This window comes from Microchirus variegatus, assembly GCF_963457635.1.
Source record: "Microchirus variegatus genome assembly, chromosome: 1".
Taxonomy (NCBI): Eukaryota; Metazoa; Chordata; class Actinopteri; order Pleuronectiformes; family Soleidae; genus Microchirus; species Microchirus variegatus.
In genome coordinates, this window is record NC_139802.1 from 7,205,747 (window position 1) to 7,227,152 (window position 21,406).

The following is a 21,406-nucleotide window of genomic DNA, read 5'->3' on the forward strand; positions in this document are numbered from 1 at the left end:
ATCTGCCGCCCCTCCAATATAACATTTAACAGCCGTTTGTCACACATACTTATGCAGGACCAAACGTGGACCTTCTCACAGTAGTTCCACTGATGAAGGTGTTTATGAGAGTGTGGCGATAGATCACGTCCAGTAATGTCAGGGAGAACGAGCCTCGAGGTCCTGGAGCGGGGGTCTCAAACTCACGGCCCGCGGGCCCCATGTGGCCCACCAGTCAATGTTCTGTCACCCTACACTTACTTTAAAAGTTATAATGAAACGATATTTTCACAACAATAACACATCAACACCGTGATAGCCTGAATAGCACAAATCACACTAAGGAATCTAAATTGCTATTTCTACCATGTGTTTATACCTGCTATGTTCAGTGAGGCCTGCTTTTAAAAAGATATTTGTTCGGTCAAAAAACACAGGGCTAAAAGGACAATGGTACAATAGTGATAAAACAATGCACTGCCTGTGGGAAAACTCTACCTCAGTCATCTAAAAGAAGAGCCATAGGCATTTCCCCCAAAGTAGCCATGGACCAATTTTCAGCACATAATAGACTAATTCTCTCTGTGTATTTCAGTGTTGACAACATTTGCTTTCTTACTGGATTGCTTTTATGAATAGGTCTTTGTAACCTACAGGCTAATTGTTGCTTCTCTACCTGCAAGTCACACACTGTTAAACACAGACACAGTCATTTGACAAACTCTCAATGCAACACATTGTGTCAGAATATGTAATTAACCAAGGCAGGACCTATTAGATGTTAATAAGCAGGGTATATAAGAGCAGAACATGCACTCCTGCTTCCAAACAGAAAGATACACATGCTGCTGCAGAACAATGAAGCTGTAAGTTTTGATATTTTGTCTTTTTCACCTTTTTGTTGTTGAAATATTCTATTTCTAAGCTATATATGACACATAGCGTTCATATAAACATTCCTGCGTCACTGCAACACTTTGAATTAACCCTGGTGTTGTTTTCTTCAGCTTCTCGTGTTGTCTCCTCCTTCTTTTCGCAAACGTGGTGTTCGCAGCCCCAATCGGAGGTAAACTCATGTGAAAGTGAGATCTTGCTCTCACGCAGCCTGTTTCCAAATACATGTTCACTTTTTATGAAGTAGGACTGTAGCAGTAACACCGTATTCCTTCCTTCTTCTTTTTTCAAGCTCAAAGAGGAGGGAATGTGTTAAGCTTTCTGAATGGTAAGATTATTTATGTCACTATGTAAATAATGAAATCACTATGTTGAGCTTTTATCTCATGGTTTTTTTTTTGTTTGTTTGTTATAGATGCACTTGGCACAATGAACGTACCTGCAAATATCACAGGTCTGTGATTCAAAATGTAATAATTTGGAGGAAGAACCCATAGTATATCCCATTTCACCAGAAACGTATAACATGTAACTTTTGGTTCCTCAAGTTTATGGATGTGAGATATAAGCAAAGTGGCAAAAGAGAACTTAGAGTGTTGCATTGGTGTATTGGTGTTTTTTTTTTTGTTTTTTTGTCACTATAGCCTTATCTTCAGGGTGTAATGTTGCACCCTGACAGTGTCTAATCGTGACCATAAACAACTCCTGCAGCAAAATAACTACATGTTTTCTTGTATCTGCAGCATTTACGAAACCTCCAAATAAACCTGTGACAGAGAACAACTCTGAAGGTACATTTTCATGTTGCCTGTTAAAAGATATATATATATGTATATATATATACACATATTTATATATATGTGTATATATATATGTATATAGATATGTATATATATAGATATATATATATATGCCTTTTAATTGTAGGTAATACATTTTCTGTATAAACTATCACACTAGTACACTGTACTTTTCATGTCGCCTGTTAAAAGATATATATATATATGTGTGTATATATATATGTATATATATATATGTGTGTATGTATATATATATATATATATATATACATACACACATATATATATATATATGTGTGTGTTTTAATTGTAGGTAATACATTTTCTGTACAAACTATCACACTTTTACTCTGTACTATTCACAGATACTTCAGAGGCAAACTCATCTGATAGTTTTGACAGGACTGGATTTGCAGGTGTGTAGACTTAATTTCCCAAACAAATACAGAGAAACAACAAACAAACAAAATAATAATATGACTTTTGTTGGTATTTCAGAACCTGAGCAGGCTAATAATAATGGAGGCGACAGCACAGGTACAGGACCTTAAATCGTAGCCATGTTTGTTATCGTGCAAGACAATTGCTGAAGTAATTTTTTTTTACTTTTCCTAGATGCAGTCAAAGATCTTGAAAGCCATGAGATGATGGCGATGAATGATAGTTCTCTGCTCAGCGACACGAGCAGAGAACTGATCCAGGACCATGGGAGCAGAGAGTGGACTGATCCTGACAGTGAGGAAGGGACGACAGTGGACAATCACACGAGTGGAAAACACACAAGTGGATCTGATCACCAAAGAGAGGCAGAACGAGTTAATGCGTTGGATCGTGAGTTGACTCCCGGCGAAAGCAGAGACTGGGACAGTGTGGAGGAGAACAGAGGCGGACTGGCTGCAGCAGTACTGTAAATATGACGGTAAGACCCCATCCTTCATTGATAAAACATTATTGCCACAGAGCATCCAAAGACCGAACAGCCGATCAACTATGCATTTACAACGTTGACTAACATCTGCCACTTCATCTCAACATCTCATATTTTGAATTGATTTATTAGAACAGATGCCGAGCCGCTGTTCCACAAAGGAGACAGACTTTCTAGTGATCGCGTGAAGGTCAGTTTCCTTTGGATTTCAACAAAAAACAGATTTTCTGTGTCATGAGCGTAATATAACAATAGCTTTTTTTTCTCTGTCGTTCTTTTTTCTCCAGATTCTGTTTCTCCCTTCATCATGAGTCAGAGGCTGACACTTGTGGACTCATGGAAGACAGACGGGCTGCTGCCAAATATAGACACTTCTGGGACTTTTTGATACGAATTTAGATTTTTTTTGTGTGCGATTACATGTAGAAATATAGGAAAACAAGTTTTTTTCTCAGTGGAATATGTATCTGGAATAGAAACTGTAGTACCAGAAAATTCAGGAAATGAAATCCGTCGACTTTTGATAATGTAGAACAGAATCTAACTGAGCCTTGGATTTGTTGCTCTCGGTATCTGAAGTCTGTGTAAATGTGTGAGGAAACCTCTGAAATATAAATGAAAAAGGTAAACAATGCATTTCAGATGTTTGATTTATTCTTAAATACAAATGTCTATTCTAACATCCAACACAACACATTTAGCACAATACCGTTGTCAGTGAATAAAATATATATCCATTTCATTTCAAATAAACATTCTGTACATTTATTCCACATTGACTCCTGTTTAAAGCAGTATAAGTATAGTAAATATAATATAAATGGTACAAATAAGACACGTATACAGTGGATTGTATCTGGTAATCGCTTGTGGAAATCTTTACAGAAGAGAAGGTTTTTTATAGCAATGCTGTTTCATTTCCTAAAGTGCTCAAGCTCACTGTACACATCTGACTGGACTCCGTGTAACTCCTGCAAAACAGCGAAACAAAATTTCACGTAAAGCGAAAAATAGCTATAGTGTCTTTGAGGCTAAATAAATAAGGTACAGTTCTGCTTTACCTGGTAGGGAGATTCTGTGACCTCTGTTGACGTTTTCTTTGACACTGATGATGACAGATTTTTTCTACCTGCTAAAAAAAAACCAACCCAAAAACAATTTACAAATCAGATTTTCTGCCTCCATGTCACATCTCACCAACCAGCTTACTCACATGTTGGCAGCAATGCACAAACATTAAGGGCCCTCACCGTCATGAGAATCCCACTCCCTCCGTTTCTTGTGGAACATCGCAACGCAGAACACGGAGATAGTGATGAGGACGGTCAAGAGGATGTCCGAGGCAACAATGGCCACGACAGTCGTCATGCTGATCAGGTAACAGGAATTACATTCTGTGAAGGGGTGAAGGGGTGAAGGTGGGGGGGGGGGTGAAGACACAGGAGTTGAAACACAAAACCAAAAGACGGCTTCTCACTGGAGCAGAGAAAAAGTAAAAAATACCTTGTTGTCCTTCTGCAGAACCTGGAAAAGGAGATAAAATCTCAGATGAAGACAACAGCTCAGAGACATTCCTCCTAACCTAGACCTTCCTATTGTGACACCAATTGTTATCATACAGAGCAAAACTCACCAAACAAAGAACCACTAATGCAGAGAGCATCGAACATCTTCTTTACGTCGGTCACAGGTTGAGGAAGCAGCGAGAGAGTAGGAACGTGACGGCCACCGGTCCTTCGAATCGTTTGGCTTGATAGTCAACGGAAACAATATTGTTCAAGCCAGAGCAGAGATGTGAGTGTTAACAGAGGAAGAGCTATTCACAGGCAAAACTGTCAGTGGTGAAAATGTTGGTCAGTGTGTGTGTGTGTGTGTGTGTGTGTGTGTGTGTGTGTTCATAGGTGGAGTCCACTGAGCAAAGAGGAAGCTTGTATTTTTGTTTCTCTTCTGTAAAGTCACAATGACATCAGTGTTCCTGGTCACATATAACCCCCCCCCCCACACACACACACACACACACATCAGTTACATTTGATCTTTTGATCTGCAGGATTCAGGACTAACTGACTTGTTATCATTTTTGTCTCCATTTTTTTGCCGTATCTGCTGAAATAGTATGTGATTGTGTCTCCAGAATAGAGCATTTCCTCATGACCTGTGGTTTCGTGCAGGCACCTGGCCATAGAGACGCTGCCGCTCAGTCTCTTAACCGATGGTAAACCACAGCTTTATCTGCAATGATGCTTTACTGTCAGCCAAATGAAAAAAAAAAAAATACATATGTGGGATTTAAAAAACAAACAACAAAATATATAATCAGATAAAACAATGTTTCTTTATTTATAAGCAAAAGCACCATATATAGACATTCAAAATTTAGATAATACAAAAAATATATACTGTATATGTCAAAATTATTGATTGATAAATGATTTAAAGGACTCATATTATACCCTAATTCTCCAAGTTAAACCCGTTCCCTGGTGTCGTAATGAACATGTCTGTGAAATGCAGAAGTAAAATGAAAACTTAAAGGGACACTGTGTAGTATTTATGGGTTTATATTACCCAAAATCCACTTTTTTATACATATTATGTGCTCCTGCTTTGTCTAGTCGCTGTATAATAGTTGTTGTTTCATTTTCGTGATGTTTCAAAAAGGCAATTTAAAATAACATGGTCGCGGGCCGCGGTTGCATAGCCACTGTTAGCAGCGAGACGCCATGTTTCTACCGGAGCCTGTAAAGACAAACGCAAGAGAACAAATCAAGCGTCTCTTTACTTGTAGCAGAAGTCCCGCCTACTCTCTCTCCGCTTCGTCTGCTTCGGCCGCGGTAGCTCGCCCTCTCCCTCGCCTCACGAACCTCATCTGCTGACACGGAGAAAGACGACGAGGACGACATTTGACCGGCTGCGGATACCGTAGCGCTCAGGGAAGGGAGGGGGTGAGCAGAGGAGCAGTGCTTTGTTGTAAATTTCAGCCTCTCCTCTAGATGTCACTATAAACTACTTACTTCACCTTTAAAGGACAGTAAATGACATCAGCCACAGAGGCTACTGGGAGCTAACAGCAGTTAGCATTTGGAAAAGTGAACATTTGCAGGCTCTAGCAGGCACATTGCTGTCATATATAATATGTATCCACTGGACAGATAAATCCTCTGAGGCTGGAAGTTTGTGTAGAACTCTGTGCTGCACCGTGGAGCCAAGAATAGAACTTGTTGTGGACTTCGCAGACTTGTGGTTTTCACCAGCACTCTCGCGTGTCTTACGGACAAAGTGGAGCTCCACGAGACAACAATTCCAGGAATTGGTCGGGCAGGTATCAGCTACTTTCTGGCCACAAGAGTCGACAAAGCCCAGGTCAAGGGATAGCAAAGGGATAGCAAAAGGAAGTTCATGCAGGTTTGGAGGAGTCTGGACCAGCAGGATGGTTGGACTGGGACAACAAGGAGCTAAATTACATGATTTGGCAAGCAGATTACCATCGTATAAGGTTCTTGGTCCAGGCTGTTTATGATACTTTAACCAGTCCAGCAAACCTCCACATCTGGGCGAAGAGCGAAAACACATTTAGCTCGTTTTAAACACATTTTCAAAATTGCTTCATAGTTATTCATTAGAATAGCCCAAACACACATAATCCTGATTAAGATGAACTCTCCCTCTCCTAACTCGCCACTTGGTCTGTTCCAAAACCAGCCACACTCTTTTACCTAAAGACCCTGCAGCACACAAAGGAAGAAGAGATGTGTGTGTTTGCAAAACTTAAACATTCGCTTACTGCTATCATTTCACTGGTCACAGAACCAAAAGATTTTCACAATTAGCTCAACAATAAATCTGCACAGACATTGTCGTTTTCTGTTCTAATGAACATTTACTCTTTCAGGAGGAGCTGAGAGGAAATCACAGCACACAAGACACACAGTCCTGAGAAAAAAAAAAACAGAAGTATGATTGTTTAGACGTTAACAAGTCAGTTGAAATTATTAATAAAAGGTCAGGCCACAAACCCATAAACCACTTCTAAGCAGTTCGTTTTAAGCTCAGGGGAAATTCCTCTCTCTCTCACACACACACACACACACACACACACATGCACAATTGTAACACTGACCCTAAAACCAGGTCTTGACAACCCAAAAAGCCATTTGAAGACATGAGAACCAGCTAAAATGTCCTCATTTCGTAAGGTTTATATGATTTTTGGACCACGCACGCACGCACGCACGCACGCACACACACACACACACACACACACACACACACACACTGAATCTCATCAGATCGTCACTGTTCAAATGTCACTTGAGAAAAGCATGAGGATTTAAATCGGAGCCGAAAAAAACAAAATCAGAAGCTGGCACTACAGGACACATTCACCCAAAACAATGTTTTTTTTAAAATATATTTCATTTGTTTATTTTTAAAAACAACACACAAAAATACAGTAGATATTGAAGTATACACAGGGTGTCTGAATGAACTTACATTTTCATTTAGTGAAACCTTTTGTTGGAACGTATTTATTTATTTGTGACAATGGTGAATCTGTAGTAATCTGTGGGTCACTACAGAGGCTGAACTTTTGTGCTAAACCTTTATAAGGGATACATCCTTGAGATGTAACATCTGGGTTTTGAGTTTTTTTTAAAGACAAAAATATACAATACATTGTACGTAAAATAACAACAAAAACAAAATCAGTAAGTATCAAACAGTGAGGCATCAAAGATCATATAGAACTGTGATAGTACCAAAAGTGATCATTTTGCTTATTATAACCATAAAATCAGCACTTGTGACTCAGTGTACAATATTATCACACAGTTAATATCCTGTGTAAGCCGTTTAAACAGGATGTTGTCGCTCCAGTGCAGTTCTGCAATAGATCAAGTCACTATTATTGAAGACACTCTACTTGTGCTTATTGTTTCATGTAAGGATTGTTTAATTCACCTTTACTCTCAATCTGTAATCTGTACATTTATCCTCATGTTGTATTTGCAATACACCTGTTAGCTCTTGCACCTGGCGCGCACGTTCATGTACACTTTGTGAGCTGGGAAGAAACGAGAGACACCGAATTGTTAGCGCGTGACCATTGTGAAACATCAGCTGCACAGAATGCATTTGACCGAATTTACCATTTTCTGTCTTCTGACGGCGAAAGCTGGCACAGCGATAAGTGATCACGACGATGATGAGAGTCAGCAACATATCTGCAAAGATGATGCCTGCCACTGTGTGCAGCTCGATCCTGTAGCAAGCTGCAGGGGTTTCTGACACACACACACACACACACACACACACACACACACACACACACACACACACACACACACACACACACACACACACACACAGACAGTGAAACAACATGCAAATGCAAAGACGAGTGGGATGCAGATGTGAGTGCAAATGGAAAAGGTGACTACTCAGAAGCAACTGTCTAGTAGCTCTAGATGTTTTGCTGCTTGTGTTTAATGTTTGTACCGATGGAAATGTCATTTTTATACTTACCCGTGAACGCCACAGCCAAGTCTTGAAGAAAGAAAACACTCTGTCAGAACTTAAAGTTTATGATTTTATGCAGCACAACACTTCATGTGTTCAGCACAACACTTCAACACTTCAGATAGGTTTCTGGCATGCAAAAACAAAAAAGGTGTTTGTGGTTTCATTTTCCTGTGTAAGACCACCCTAACGTCGTGTGTGTGTGCAACAATGAAGAGAGACAAAAAAAAAAAAATCAAACTTACTGCAAATGAAAAACAGGACAATGATCAAGTATTTGTCAACTGCCATTTTTTTTTTATCAACTCCCTTATGTGCTTTCTGAAAGACAAGAAGACACAACGCTGTCTTGATTAACATGTTTCAAAAACATTCAAATCCACAATCACACAACATTCACTTCAGCTTTCATTATATTATGTTAAAAAAAAAATCTGCAGCACTGAATACACCACTTCTGTGTCACAAAGCTGCAGAGATGAACAAAAAAAACAAGATAATAATTAATGTGGCACACAATCACAGTTTTACAAACTATTGAGATGTTTATAAAACTCTTAAACACATTAAACAAGTACCATGTTAACCGCAGTAATGCGACACGAGGGACATTTAATGGTTAGAAGTTGGGATGAGGAAGATAAAAGTCATTGTGAGTGAAGCTCCTCATACCTTGCTCTGGTCCCGCACTGACCTGCTTTCTGAGATCCAGACACTGATGTGACTTTAGTTTCCCTGCAGCTGTCACTTTTGACGGCTAACTGACGTCACACCGCGTTCCATCCTCCGTCGACCTAAATCACTACTTGTGCTCTTGTGCAACATCAGCCTGAAGTGGGTGGTTTGACAGGCAGACATTTTATGTCGCACAGCACACTTGAATGAGTAAAAATAAAGACTTAATAGACAATAGAAAAAAACTTAATCGAAATTGAGTCATGAGTAAATTCTGATTGCACACACGCCTCTTCAAAAACAGTATCTTGCTGTTGTTCATCTAACATTGTATTTTTCTGTACCTGTTCTTCTCGATGGTGGAGGTTCTAACTCTGGTTCTTCTTCAGGGGCCGTTCACCGACACACTGTTCTCTGAGTTTGAAAATGTGTGGGCTGCTCAAATGTCACCACTTGTGCTCATCCTTGCTGACTCTCACAGTTTAGGTTGCACTTTGCCTCTGAGACGTATTGATTTTTGACTCCGGGCAACAGCAGAGGGAGCTGTGGGCCTTCTGACAGATGACGTGCAACCTGATAGCGTGGAAAGTGAAAATAGAGCACAAGTTTCACAACTTTACTTGACTGCAATTCTAACAGCAATCTGTCAACAAATGCACCGGCTGTGTCTAAGGATCAACATCAAAAATCAAAAAAATGGAGCCAATGTTACAACAGTTTTGTCCTCTACATTAAAACTTGTATATATATATATACACACAGCTATTTTCTTCTTTGTGTTTTGTATCTTCTCATTTTTTCCCTTGTCATTTTTTCTTTCTGCAAACATAGATAAACACTCATAAGGGGAATTTGACCATGTGTAGGCATTCATAGATATTGTGAGCTGGCACCTTGTCTACCATGTTCTATGGGTATTTAACTATTCTTTGGGCAAATCTGACATGTACAGGAAATCAGCTTTACGTCTTTCCGTTTCCATCTATAGAAAAACAAAAAAAGAGAACCTGAGGCTATTTTAACAGCAATCTGTTAGGGTTTCAATTGGTGTGCTATTGTATTAGAACACATCATCTCACAATTCACCTTTTTTTGGTTGAAATTCATTATATTGTTTGGCAAGTTTTTTTTCTTTTTTAAAAAACAAAACACAGATTTCTCACTGTTTTCCAATAACGTCTTTGTTGTTAAGGTGACAAAGAAGTTCCTGTAAATGACTGTACCTTGGCCTATTGGAGCATTTCAAAGAAAATACACTGCATTTAACACAGTCTCTGAGCCTATTGGATAATGCACCGGCTGTGCAGTGAAAATGAATAAATGTAACACAAACAAATCAAAAACATTAAACACAGGATTGATCCTCAGAAACAAGTGTTATTTTAAAAAGAAAAGTATTCTAAAGACTTTGGTTTAACATTAAAACAAAAATATATTAACAATTCTAAAATCATTTAAATTTAAGTCCATTAAATAACTCATAAACACTCGCAAACATTTTTGTGTTATTATATTATTATTATGTTGTTGTCGTATTATTCACTTCTATGTCCACTGTTGATTTCCGGGGTTTGTGTATTTACCTAATATTATTTATAATTACAAATGTAGACAAGACGAATGTAGTCCAAATAAAATGTATATTTAACACACAAAACACTTGATAATCTCATAAAGTACATAGTTGTACATTAAAACTACAAAACAATGAAGTAAACTTAAAGTAATTGGCTAACTTTGCCTACAACTTCACCTACACTAATATTTCTACACATGATCTATTTGTCATAAAATCATAAAATATTGTAGAATCATTCATACATTTAACACGTAAAGGTACATTTGATTTAACTTAAATTTGTAGGTGCTATGGTTACATTACAATCTAGTAACAATATGGTAATAACTTTGTCAAAGAGACATAATATTATAAGCGAATAGCATTTTATTTCAACTGTAATCCCGAAGTAATAACCTGGTAACAACGATAAATACATGGATTTGACATAATGGAGGATGAATTATAAATAATATGATAATTTTTATTATTTTAATTCACAAACATTTCATGTGAAGGTATCACTGCTGCTTGGATATTATAACATTGTATTACTATAGTATTATCTCCTTACTACTACACTATTACTAGTGTAGGAAGCAGGAAATTACTTTAGCAATAAGATGATATAGCCATAAATTTACCTCCTTATTTAAAAGTTATTGTAATTAACATAATTATTGCTGTACTGTAACGCAAAAAGTGTCACCAAATAATTATCCCAACTGTCCTCACTGTAATGATTTATTTGTGTTTATTTGTATAATTGTACAATAACTGCTAATCAAATCTCTCTACTTTCTCAGCGTCACTCGCGTGTCATCGAATATCATCATCGTGGTTTGACCCGATAGTGAATGTGTGGCTTCCCCTCCTGCAAGAGGGCGTAGCCACAGCTGGGGGCGGTGATTTGGAACAACGTGTGCTCTGTGTGTACAAGCAGCAGCACAAGACAACACAGCAGACACCAGGACACCAGGACACCAGGCACTCCACACCAGGACACCACTGATCCCATCAGATCATCCCTATTCTGATTAGCTTGGACGACCTGTTGAAAAAACCCTCAAAGCAGTTTCTGACATGCACTTTGATAAAAGTGAGTATGTGCGCTTTGAATTTGTCACTGTTTCTCTGCTCGGATTACATTGATGCTATTGGACGAATAGCTCTGTCTCTTATGGACAACATAGAGCGGTGTACTTATCAGCAATATTGATTCATGGTTAATTGCGAAAGTTTGGTTGTTTTTTGAGTGTCTTTTTTACTAAACACATTGGGATTACCTCTCCACTGATAGTGTGCATGCACTATTTATCATTTCACTGACAAGTTCATGTAACTGCCTTTCATTTGTTTTTTCGGCCGGATGAAATCACACACTCTTAGGGTGAATCCAAGAGTCAGAGCATCATTTGGGGAAACCCTGATACACCTCGCTTGTTTTCATTTCCCCTTCTGATGAAGCGAAGCTGTGTGACGTGACAAATTTCACTTTGCTTCGCTTGACTTTCTTTGACACGGGGCTAAGTTAGTGTTTTTTTGCAGTGTGCAACGGGTCTGTGAAACCACAAAATGAGGAAACTGGCTTCTCAGTGCTTCTTTCTGTCTCTGCGGACCGAGCCAAAAGAGAAAGGTCGTAGGAATCCCCTACCTCCCACGCAACATGACTCAATGTCCAGGGTTTTCCACAAACTCTATTTGAATATTGTACAGAATGGGCCAAAAAAACGGTGTGGGGGCAGTTTGTGTAAAGCAAAAATATATTTGCATGTAACTCAGTTGTCCTCTTTCTCTTGGACGAGAGTCTAGAAGCCACTTGCTGACATCCACAGTCCCTCTCAGCTGAGGTGTCAGAGCAGACTGTAAAGTGTTGGGGTTGGATCAGCTGTGCGTGTAAAAGTTGATGACGACACTGTGTGTACAAAGGTCAAAAGTGGCTTTTTCGTAAAGATCAAATGAGTCACGGTTGAGTAATAGATAGTAACACCTTATGAAGCTAAAAATGAAACTTGGAGACACTGAGAGTCTGATGTCATGTATCCTGACACTTGTTTATGTGTCACCAGGTTTTTGTTTGTTGGGGCAGATTTTCACCCTGTAAGGTAGTATCCCCGGGAGTGTGGACACGGGCAAATAGGCTTGAACATTGGTTCTCAAAGTGCGGCCTGGGGGCCAATGGCAGCCCACAGAAACATTTCTGGTGGCTCGCAATGAATTACAGTTGATAGTTTTAATCCAGGAGGTACTAAGCTTGTTAAATGTTTATTGGACATTACTGGATACAGACCAATAAGTGTAAACTGTACAACTGCAATCTGGTTATTAAAATTATTACAAATTTTTCATTTGGCGGCCCTCAGTCCTACGTTGGGTTCCTAAATTGTCCCTCGGGTATCAAAACTTTGAGAACCCCTGGGCTTGAGGTTTCCCGGGCTTCACACAGTAGGCGATTTATTTTATATCAAGACAGACAGAGGCAGCAGCAACATTGTGCTATTGAAGGAAGATGCTGTAAAGAGGTTGAAGTACGTCTGGAAACACGAAGAAGAGCTCAGAGTGTGTTTCAGAAGTGTTCTCTACAGCTCAAAGTGTTAGGGTTAGGGTTGGATAAACAATTCTTGTCCCAGTTTGCCCCTGTGCTGATTTTCAGCAGAAACACTGCAGCATGGTGGAAAGACATGTTTCTCTCTCACACTTTGAATTTGCATATTTATTTTAGCAGGACACACACACACTCTCTCTCTCTCTCTCTCTCCCTCTCTCTGTATGTGTATTTGCTCTGTAGTGAACAGCTCTGTCCCCGTGGCTCTGCGTTCACCAAGTGAAAAGAATAATGAGAAATGACAAAATAGTCACATCGCACAGCCTCTCCAGACATGTAGGTGCAGCGTTAGACAAGCACAAGGCGCGTACACGTGTCGAGGTGACGTGCCTGCGAAAAACATCAAAGACAGGAAGGTGTGGTTTTTTGCGATTCTGTCAGCGTAACGGAGAGCGACAGATGTCATAGAAAATAAGCTGTGGCGATCCCATTCTGAAGATTTTATGATGAATCTGGCCACAAAATGTGTGTTCCTAATGGAGGAGGTTTTCATCACAGAGTTGTGTGTGCACTGCGGTTCCACACACGGGGTGGAAATATCACTACACGCTCGACATCTTTCAGGTGTGGGGTGGAGATTTTGAGGAAACGGCCTGTGTGTGTGTGTGTATGTGTGTGTATGTGTCAGCTGGAAACATCCAAATTCTGTTTTGTAATGTTCTTTTCCTATTTTTTTTTTAATTTTCTCATTTCCTACCTGTTCAGTGGAAATGATAGTTCAGTATGAGCAGTGGGAAACATGTACTCATGATAAAGTAAATAGATATATCGTGGTGAGCAAAAAAAAAAAAAAAAAAAATCCATAATAAAGTAAAAAGCCCCTGAGGAGATAAGAATTAGTATAATTTCAGACACATCTTTTCCAGTGAGATTAAATAAGAAACTGTCAGACACAGAGAGCTGATCCATTATCTCAGTGTATTTACTATATTATATTAACAGTTGACAGATAACCAAATGGAGAGAGAGAGGTAAACTTTACTGATCTTAGATAAACCGTTGTCTAGTGCTTTATGATGGTCGTGGGGCTGCTTGTGCCAATCCCAGCTGACACAGGGTGAAAGGTGGGCTACACCGTGGACAGGTCACCGGTCCACAACAGGGACACGTGGAGACGAAACAACCATTCACTCTCACATAGAACAGAGAAAACATGCAAACTCTACACAGGAAGGTCCAGCCCACATCAATAAAATATCAACATATCAATATATTTGGCACTATTTTTTTGTTTTCAAGCACCAAAGGAGAAGCCGTGTTGCACTCTGCCCACAGTGAAGAAACTCTTGGAGGAGAAGAGACGACGTGAGACGTCATCTGTGCCACCTTCCTGCTCCACAGCAACCACAAGTCCTGTTCCTCTGACTACAGTCACAGTAAGTGAGCACACAGAGGACGAACCGGCGTCTTGTTAACGATACATCAAAACAAAAAAAGGATCTGATTGTTCATGATTTCGTCTTTTTTTTGTTACTTTATCCCAGCAGTTGACCTCTTCTTCAGAACAATTTACTTGTACAGGTAAGAGCTTGGCTAATTCTACAACACTTTAAACAACATACACAATAAAACTAGCTCCTGATCCACAGTTAGGACTGAAGGATCAAACCATAACCCTTTAATTCTTATGAGGGATCAATCAGACCTGAGGCTGGTTATTAAACTGCAATACTTTACTGTTAGTGACTGAACTTCCTCTCACCTTATGTCAAAAATGTGATGACATTCAATATCAAAAAAGTCAGCATCAGTGAGCCTATAGGAATTGAGCATGCTGTCTCACCAAGAGCTAACAGTGCTTGTGATTGGCTGAACAATCTGAAACAGTTCTCACTCCCCAAAGTAGAACAGGAAGACGGGGCTTAATATGTGGTTGTTGTAGTGTGTCTGTGTGCTGTGTTTTGAGAGGCTGGTGCTTTAATAAATGAAGGTATGTTAAGAAGATCTGAAGTTGAAACCCATTTAATAAAATTTGTATAAAAAAAACCTGCCCAGTTATCAATATTGATAGCAAAATTTAATTTTTAATCAATACCCAGCCCTAGCCACAGCTACTCAAAATAAGGTTGTAGTGTAAACGATATTGACCCCATCACTCTCCTCTAAGGTGCCTCAAGGAGCTACTCAGAAATGGCAGTGAGCTATGAGCCATGGAACCCAGCACCAGAGACTTCACTCTCTTACTACACCAGCAGCCACCCAGGGCCCAGGTTTGCTGCAGCCTACAACCTTCCAGTGACGTCTGAATACGGCACACAGCAGCAGCAGCATCAGCAGCAGCATCAGCAGCAGCAGCAGCTGCCAGGTTTTCTAGATACAACGTCTCAAACCTTTGTAAGTGAACTCCCTCGAACCGCAGACTAACATGTAACATCCCAGCAAACGCGATGAATTTATCTCTAAGTCGACTTTATGTCCTCCCTTTGTTTTCAGCAGGACTGCCAGATGACAGCTGCAGATCCCAGTCTGGCATCATCGTGGTCACTCCTGTGTGCCGGTCAGACCACAGCGGTGACTTTTGGCTCCTCGTTGGATGCGACCAGACTGGAGGAGGCCAGGACGCTGCTCAGAGGGATGGATTACAGCAGAGCCACGGGGCAGGACGAAGACGGAGACACGTGAGTTTAAGCTATGATTGAGTGGATGGCAAATGCGGACTAATGTGTCAAAGAACTGCCAAGAAAAGTACAGTAAACTTGAGGCATCTGTAACCCTAGACCCTAGACCCTAAACAAACCCTAACCCTAAGACTGGGATCTGCAGCTGTCATCTGGCAGTCCTGCTGAAAACAAGGGAGGACATGAAGTCAACTTAGAGATAAATTCATCGGGTTAGGGTAAACAAACCCTAACCCTAACCCACCATTCATGAGGACCATCATTGACATAATGACCCCTAACCCTTTACCCTAACCCTTAACCATCCCAACTAAGTGCCAAACCTTAACCTTTACCCTTACCCTAACCATCACAACTAAGTGCCTAACCTTTACCCGTTACCCTAACCCTTAACCATCACAACTAAGTGCCAAACCCTAACCTTTACCCTAACCCTAACCATCACAACTAAGTGCCTAACCTTTACCCGTTACCCTAACCTTAACCATTACAACTAAACATCCAATCTTAATCTTTATCCTTACCCTCACCTTAACCAACACAACTAAATGTCTAACCCTAAAACCAGGTCTTAACACCCCCCCCAAAAAAAGCCCTTTAAAGATGTGAGGACCAGCCAAAATGTCCTCACTCTCTATGGTTAATAGGATTTTTGGTCCTTACAAAACTACACATATAAGAACACACACACACACACATAGAAAGACTGAATCACACTGCTGATATTACTACATGCACAATTAATTTGCTTCCGTACGAGTTTCATTTTTAGTCGGAGGCTGAAATTCAGAGACGCGCGTGTGCAGTTTGGTGATCCTAGAAAGATTAAGAGAAACAAAAGATGCTAATGAGTCAGCCACTCATGCTTACGCATTAGACAGGAAATTAGAACGATTCAAATGGAAACATACATTTCAGTGTCAAAGGGGACGATGTAGGACTTTTTTTCCAAGCCTTGTTTTTGTAACTAATTTATCATGTGCCCTTGTTGTACTGTCAGCATCCTGCACATCTACACCGCCAAGGGACTCAGGGAGTGTGCCTACGCTGCTGCAGAGAGGCTGAGGGAGGTCGGGGGGCTCGATGCCAAAGAACACAAGGGAAAGGTATACATATACTGTATGACGCATCTTTAAAAGTGCTATACTGTATAGTATTTTTTCGAAATATAAAACTGTATCACAAATGTGCCTGCACAGACTGCTTTACTGGTGGCAGTGACTGCAAACCAGCCAGAGATTGTCCAAGATCTGCTGTCACTCGGCGCTGACATCAACGCCTGCGATGTGAACGGACAGACTGCGCTTCACCTGGCCGTGCACTATGGTTTTCCCAGGGTTCTGCAGGTAACGTCATCAACCAATAGAAACTAAACGCTTGACCGACGGACGTGTCAGCTGTTCCTCAGCAGACGTTAACAAGTATTGATGTTGTTGCAGGCAACTCTGTCCAGCAGACCTGACGCCAACCTGGAGGCCTGCAATTTTGACGGTAAATTTGATGTTACTGATGATGAACCAGGGCCAGTGTTGTAATGTAAATGTACTTAAGTACAAAATTCGCTTATCTGTACTTTACTTTGTTATTTATATATTTCTAGCAACTTGCACTTTTACTCCACTACATTTCCTCTAACTATGTTTGTTACTCGTCAAATAAAATCAGTAGAAGAAGAGTTGGTAATGGTCTGTATTTATATAGAGATTTTCTAGCCTTGATGAGCCTCAAGGACACTAGCAGAGCCAGGAATTGAACCCACAACCTTCCAGTTGAAAGACAACAAGTATCAATTGCTTTTTGATACTTAAAGGTACCATATGTAAGAATGTGGCCAAAAACGGTTACTACATTCAAATTCAAAATGCCGAGGTCTTTTAGGTTTCGTTTTTTGGCGTAACTGGCAACCCGTGGTTGTCTATGACAGTAAATGTCATAGACTTTTACTAAAGTAATATTATATAAAACAGTGACTTCAACTTCTACCAACGTGATTTTCTTGTCATTTTTACTCAATTATCCCTTTTAAGTACTTTATACAACTGACCAGGGCAAGGCATTCACATCATTGTTATGATAAAAATAAATAATCATGGTAAAATGTCAGATGGTTTAAAGATTTTGCTCCTGATTGAACAAGTTGGACGGAAAACAACATATTGATATGTCCTGAAGCTCTGTTATAGTGACATTTAAAGTTGCCATATGTAAGAATGTGGCCAAAAACGGTTACTACATTCAAATTCAAAATGCCGAGGTCTTTTAGGTTTTGTTTTTTTGGTGTAAATGGCAACCAGTGGTTGCTCGGCAGCTGAGACTCTACTGACTGCAATGATTGGTAGACGGCGGTAGGTGGCGCCACATGCCAAAACATGATTTCAAAACATAAACATGATTTGCAGTCTGCAAAACTTTTTTTTATGCAAATATTTTGGCTGTACTGTTGTTGTTGGTGAGTTCAGTTTGTTATATGAACATTATTCCTGAGTCTCTGTGACATATTAGGAGGATTTTATGGCCAGTTTATTTATTACATAATGCACCTTTAATAATTATTATGTTACCACATTGATTCACTGATTTAAACATAATTTGTGTCTTCTTCTTCTTTGTCTCAGGTATGACTCCTCTGCACTGTGCAGTCATTTCTCACAGCGTCACCATGAAGGCTTTGTCCGCCACTGGGATGGCAGATGTTAACCTTCAAGCAAAGGCAGCAGAGAAACTCTCCTGTGTGCAGAAGCTGCTCAAAGAAGGAGCGTCTGTTTGCAGCCAGGTACAGATACAGTACAGAGTGTCACGTGAGAACACGGGTTGTGTTATAGAAGCATCAAATGTGCATCAGTGCTGGCCTTTCAAAGAATTCACAGCTCATGGGGAAGTGCCCATGTTTTTATCTTACCACGATGATGTCATAATAGGAATATTTTTGTTTTCTCTTTCTAGTTTGTCTCACATTAACCCCGTGGTTTCATTATGTTTTTTTGCTCTCAATCATTTTTGCAATTCCAGGAAATCAAAAGTAACAAGACTGCGCTGCACTTGGCTGTCAAAGAGGGGAACATTGACCTAGTGCGATATCTGCTGAGGATTCCCCTGCAAAACATGAAAGACTTTGTCAACATGAAAGTGAGTCCCATGCAGACGTGACACTCAGAAGTGGGTTTCATTTTAGCTTCATGTGTTGGTGTGTTTATGTGTATACACACAAATCAACACTGTATTTCAAATTATAATAATGAAAAATGTAAATATATTATTAAATGTACCTGTCAAGGTTATGATAGTTTTGGATTTTTCATTAGTTTTATTTTTTATTTATTTTTTATTTTTTTAGTTTTTTAGTTTTCAAGAGTCGGTTTTTCTGGTTTTTAATTTTTGTAAACACACAGTTTTAGTTTTTATTAGTTTTTTTTGGAATATGGAGAATTTGCCAGGTGCAAGATTCAGAAAGGTGATAATAAGCATTGTGTCTCAAATACAACTTTTCAAAATTGCCAGCAGAGAACAAATAAATACACTTCATATGAACCCAAAAGGATTAAGTATGAAATGACTTTACAAAGACGAAAACTAAGCACATTTCCGCTACAATTTTTGTTAGTTTTCGTTAGTTTTTACAAACACACAGTTCAGTTTCAGTTAGTTATCGTTTTCTTCTTTCTTTTTTTAATAAAAAAAACCCTCTAGTTTTTATTTTCATTTCAGTTAACGAAAATGCTTTTTCAATTTTCCTTTTTCATTAGTTTCCTTGGTACCTGTGCATGACTTTAAACAGCCTGAGTAACGCTGCATATCCCCTTCTCCCCATAGGCTCACGGACACACAGCTCTACACATGGCAGCTGGTCTCCATGGTAACCCCCACCAGGAGGAGATCCTGCGGCTGCTGCTGAGCAAAGGAGCCGATCCCAGTATCCGCAACCTGGAGAACGACCAGCCGGCTCACCTGCTGCAGAGCGGCTGCCAGGGAGAGCAGGTGAGCTGGAGCTCATTTTTAACAGCTGGCCACGTCCACGCGTGTTTGTGTTTGTGTTTCTGTCCTCCATCGTCTCTAATTCGTCTAAATCGTCTCCCTGTGTCTTTTCCTTTCTAGCTGAAGATGATACTGAAGAAACGAGGAGCTTCTTCTCGTCGTCGTAACGTGTCCTTGCAGGACCAGGAATGATTTAAACTAAATGTAATCTCCATTTGGAGGAAAAGAGTCTTTCCTCTGTTGAGAAGGGGACACATATACATACATATATATATATATATGTTAAGTACAGCTGATTATTCTGGGAGTCTCTGGCCTATCGTTATCAAACGTTTGATGGCAAAACAAACGTATAATTCACATTGGATTTGACAAATGATGCTTTAATACATAAAGCTAAAATGACCTGTGACGTCAACATGCTGTACTTTATTCTTTCATTTCTTTTCTATGCACATGCTCAAAGTGCTGATTATTCCAAATTTGTGACCTCCTCATTTAAAGCCTTCTGCTGCTATTTGTGTCGCAGTAGAGACATGATAATTTATGTATTTATTTTTGTTGTCAAAATGTATACTTTTAAATACCTCGAAATGAGAAGAAATTAAGAGTTACCTTCAAAAAAAGAGGGTGAAGACGTTGCTGGAGTGACTTTCATGCTCTGATTAGGCTACACTCCCAGTTTTAAGTTGATTTCTGTGAAATCGTTGATATGAACTTGTGGACAATGTCCCTGAAAAACCCTCCCCTCCCTTCCCCTCTCCTCCTCTTCCCCTGAGTCTCCTGTCAAAACCCCCATCACGTTATCATATTGATACACCAAGTGATGGTTTTGATTTTCAGTCAGCATTCGTGCTTATGTTGAAAACGGCAATAATCACTCATAATTTAACGTTCATCTCGTCTTGTGTGAGTAACCTCTGGTATGGTTTTCTCTATGGTGGGAGGAAAAAAAAAGAGAAACTTTACTGTGTAAAACTATGATGTATTGGAAACCAAACGAAGAATGACATTAGAGTAAGTGCGGTGACAAATCGCCAACCTTTACATTTCAGCCGTGAGTCATGAATAAAAGTACGGCGACACTGTCTTTTGAAGTCCCGCCTGATTGTTTTGATGTCGAGTGTACAGTTTTTTAAATGCTCCGTTTTACACACACACACACACAGCGAGAGAAATGAGCAGGATGGAAAATACACCACAGCCCACTACAGAGCTGTGTCTACACCACACTTATTTACACTCACTTCATTATATGGACCTTTACTGATGAGCCATACTTACAGAAATACAGCAGTATTTAAATGGTCTGATGTGATTCCAAGCCACAAGAGTCCTATACTTTAGAATATATTCTAAAACTGTCAACTTTAAAAGGCTGATAATATAAAGCAAAAACCTTTATGTAGATTTTTTTTTTTAGATAATACATCACAGAGTACTGACTTTATATATTTTTATAAATTAAAACAAATCTTTATTGCGAATTAATCTTTTCTTTTCTTACGCATTACTGTATTTGGATTATTATATAAGTTGTTTTTAAAACACTTAATAAAGTTCACAGAAAATTCATTCATGTGAGTTAGTGAGTTGCTCAGTGATACAAACAGTTAATGTCATGCTCGTAACATAATATGGTAACACTTTATATTAAGGAACACATATTCACCATTAACTAGGTGCTTACTAACATACTAACATATATAAGTAGTGTACTTATAGCCCTTTATTAGTCATTGTTAAGCACGTATTAACACCTTATTCTATATGACCTTATTCTACCTCTATTATGACATGACGCAAGACTTTTTTTGTTAATACGTGCTTAATATTTACTGATAAAGGGCTAGTATG

General features: G+C 39.4%; 2 protein-coding genes across 3 annotated transcripts; one reads left to right on the top strand and one right to left on the bottom strand.

Annotated features, from left to right (window-relative positions):
* Positions 1-3,515: 3,515 nt before the first annotated feature.
* Positions 3,516-4,332, bottom strand: tyrobp (transmembrane immune signaling adaptor TYROBP; the record flags this gene model as incomplete). The annotated part of the gene is made up of 5 exons (XM_083901633.1): positions 4,235-4,332; positions 4,105-4,125; positions 3,852-3,995; positions 3,663-3,730; positions 3,516-3,572 (listed from the first exon to the last, which is right to left on the bottom strand). The coding sequence occupies exons 1-5, from the start codon at positions 4,269-4,271 to the stop codon at positions 3,516-3,518; spliced, it is 327 nt and encodes a 108-aa protein (XP_083757759.1). The 5' UTR covers positions 4,272-4,332.
* A 6,989-nt stretch (positions 4,333-11,321) lies between these two features.
* Positions 11,322-20,462, top strand: nfkbid (nuclear factor of kappa light polypeptide gene enhancer in B-cells inhibitor, delta). 2 transcript variants are annotated; one of them, XM_083899779.1, is made up of 12 exons: positions 11,322-11,453; positions 14,199-14,335; positions 14,444-14,480; positions 15,067-15,293; positions 15,393-15,577; positions 16,578-16,683; positions 16,777-16,923; positions 17,017-17,068; positions 18,193-18,350; positions 18,587-18,703; positions 19,388-19,552; positions 19,670-20,462. In XM_083899779.1, the coding sequence occupies exons 1-12, from the start codon at positions 11,438-11,440 to the stop codon at positions 19,739-19,741; spliced, it is 1,419 nt and encodes a 472-aa protein (XP_083755905.1). In that variant the 5' UTR covers positions 11,322-11,437; the 3' UTR covers positions 19,742-20,462. The 2 variants fall into 2 exon arrangements, with proteins under 2 accessions (XP_083755905.1, XP_083755906.1); XM_083899780.1 differs by having other exon boundaries at positions 15,396-15,577.
* Positions 20,463-21,406: the final 944 nt, after the last annotated feature.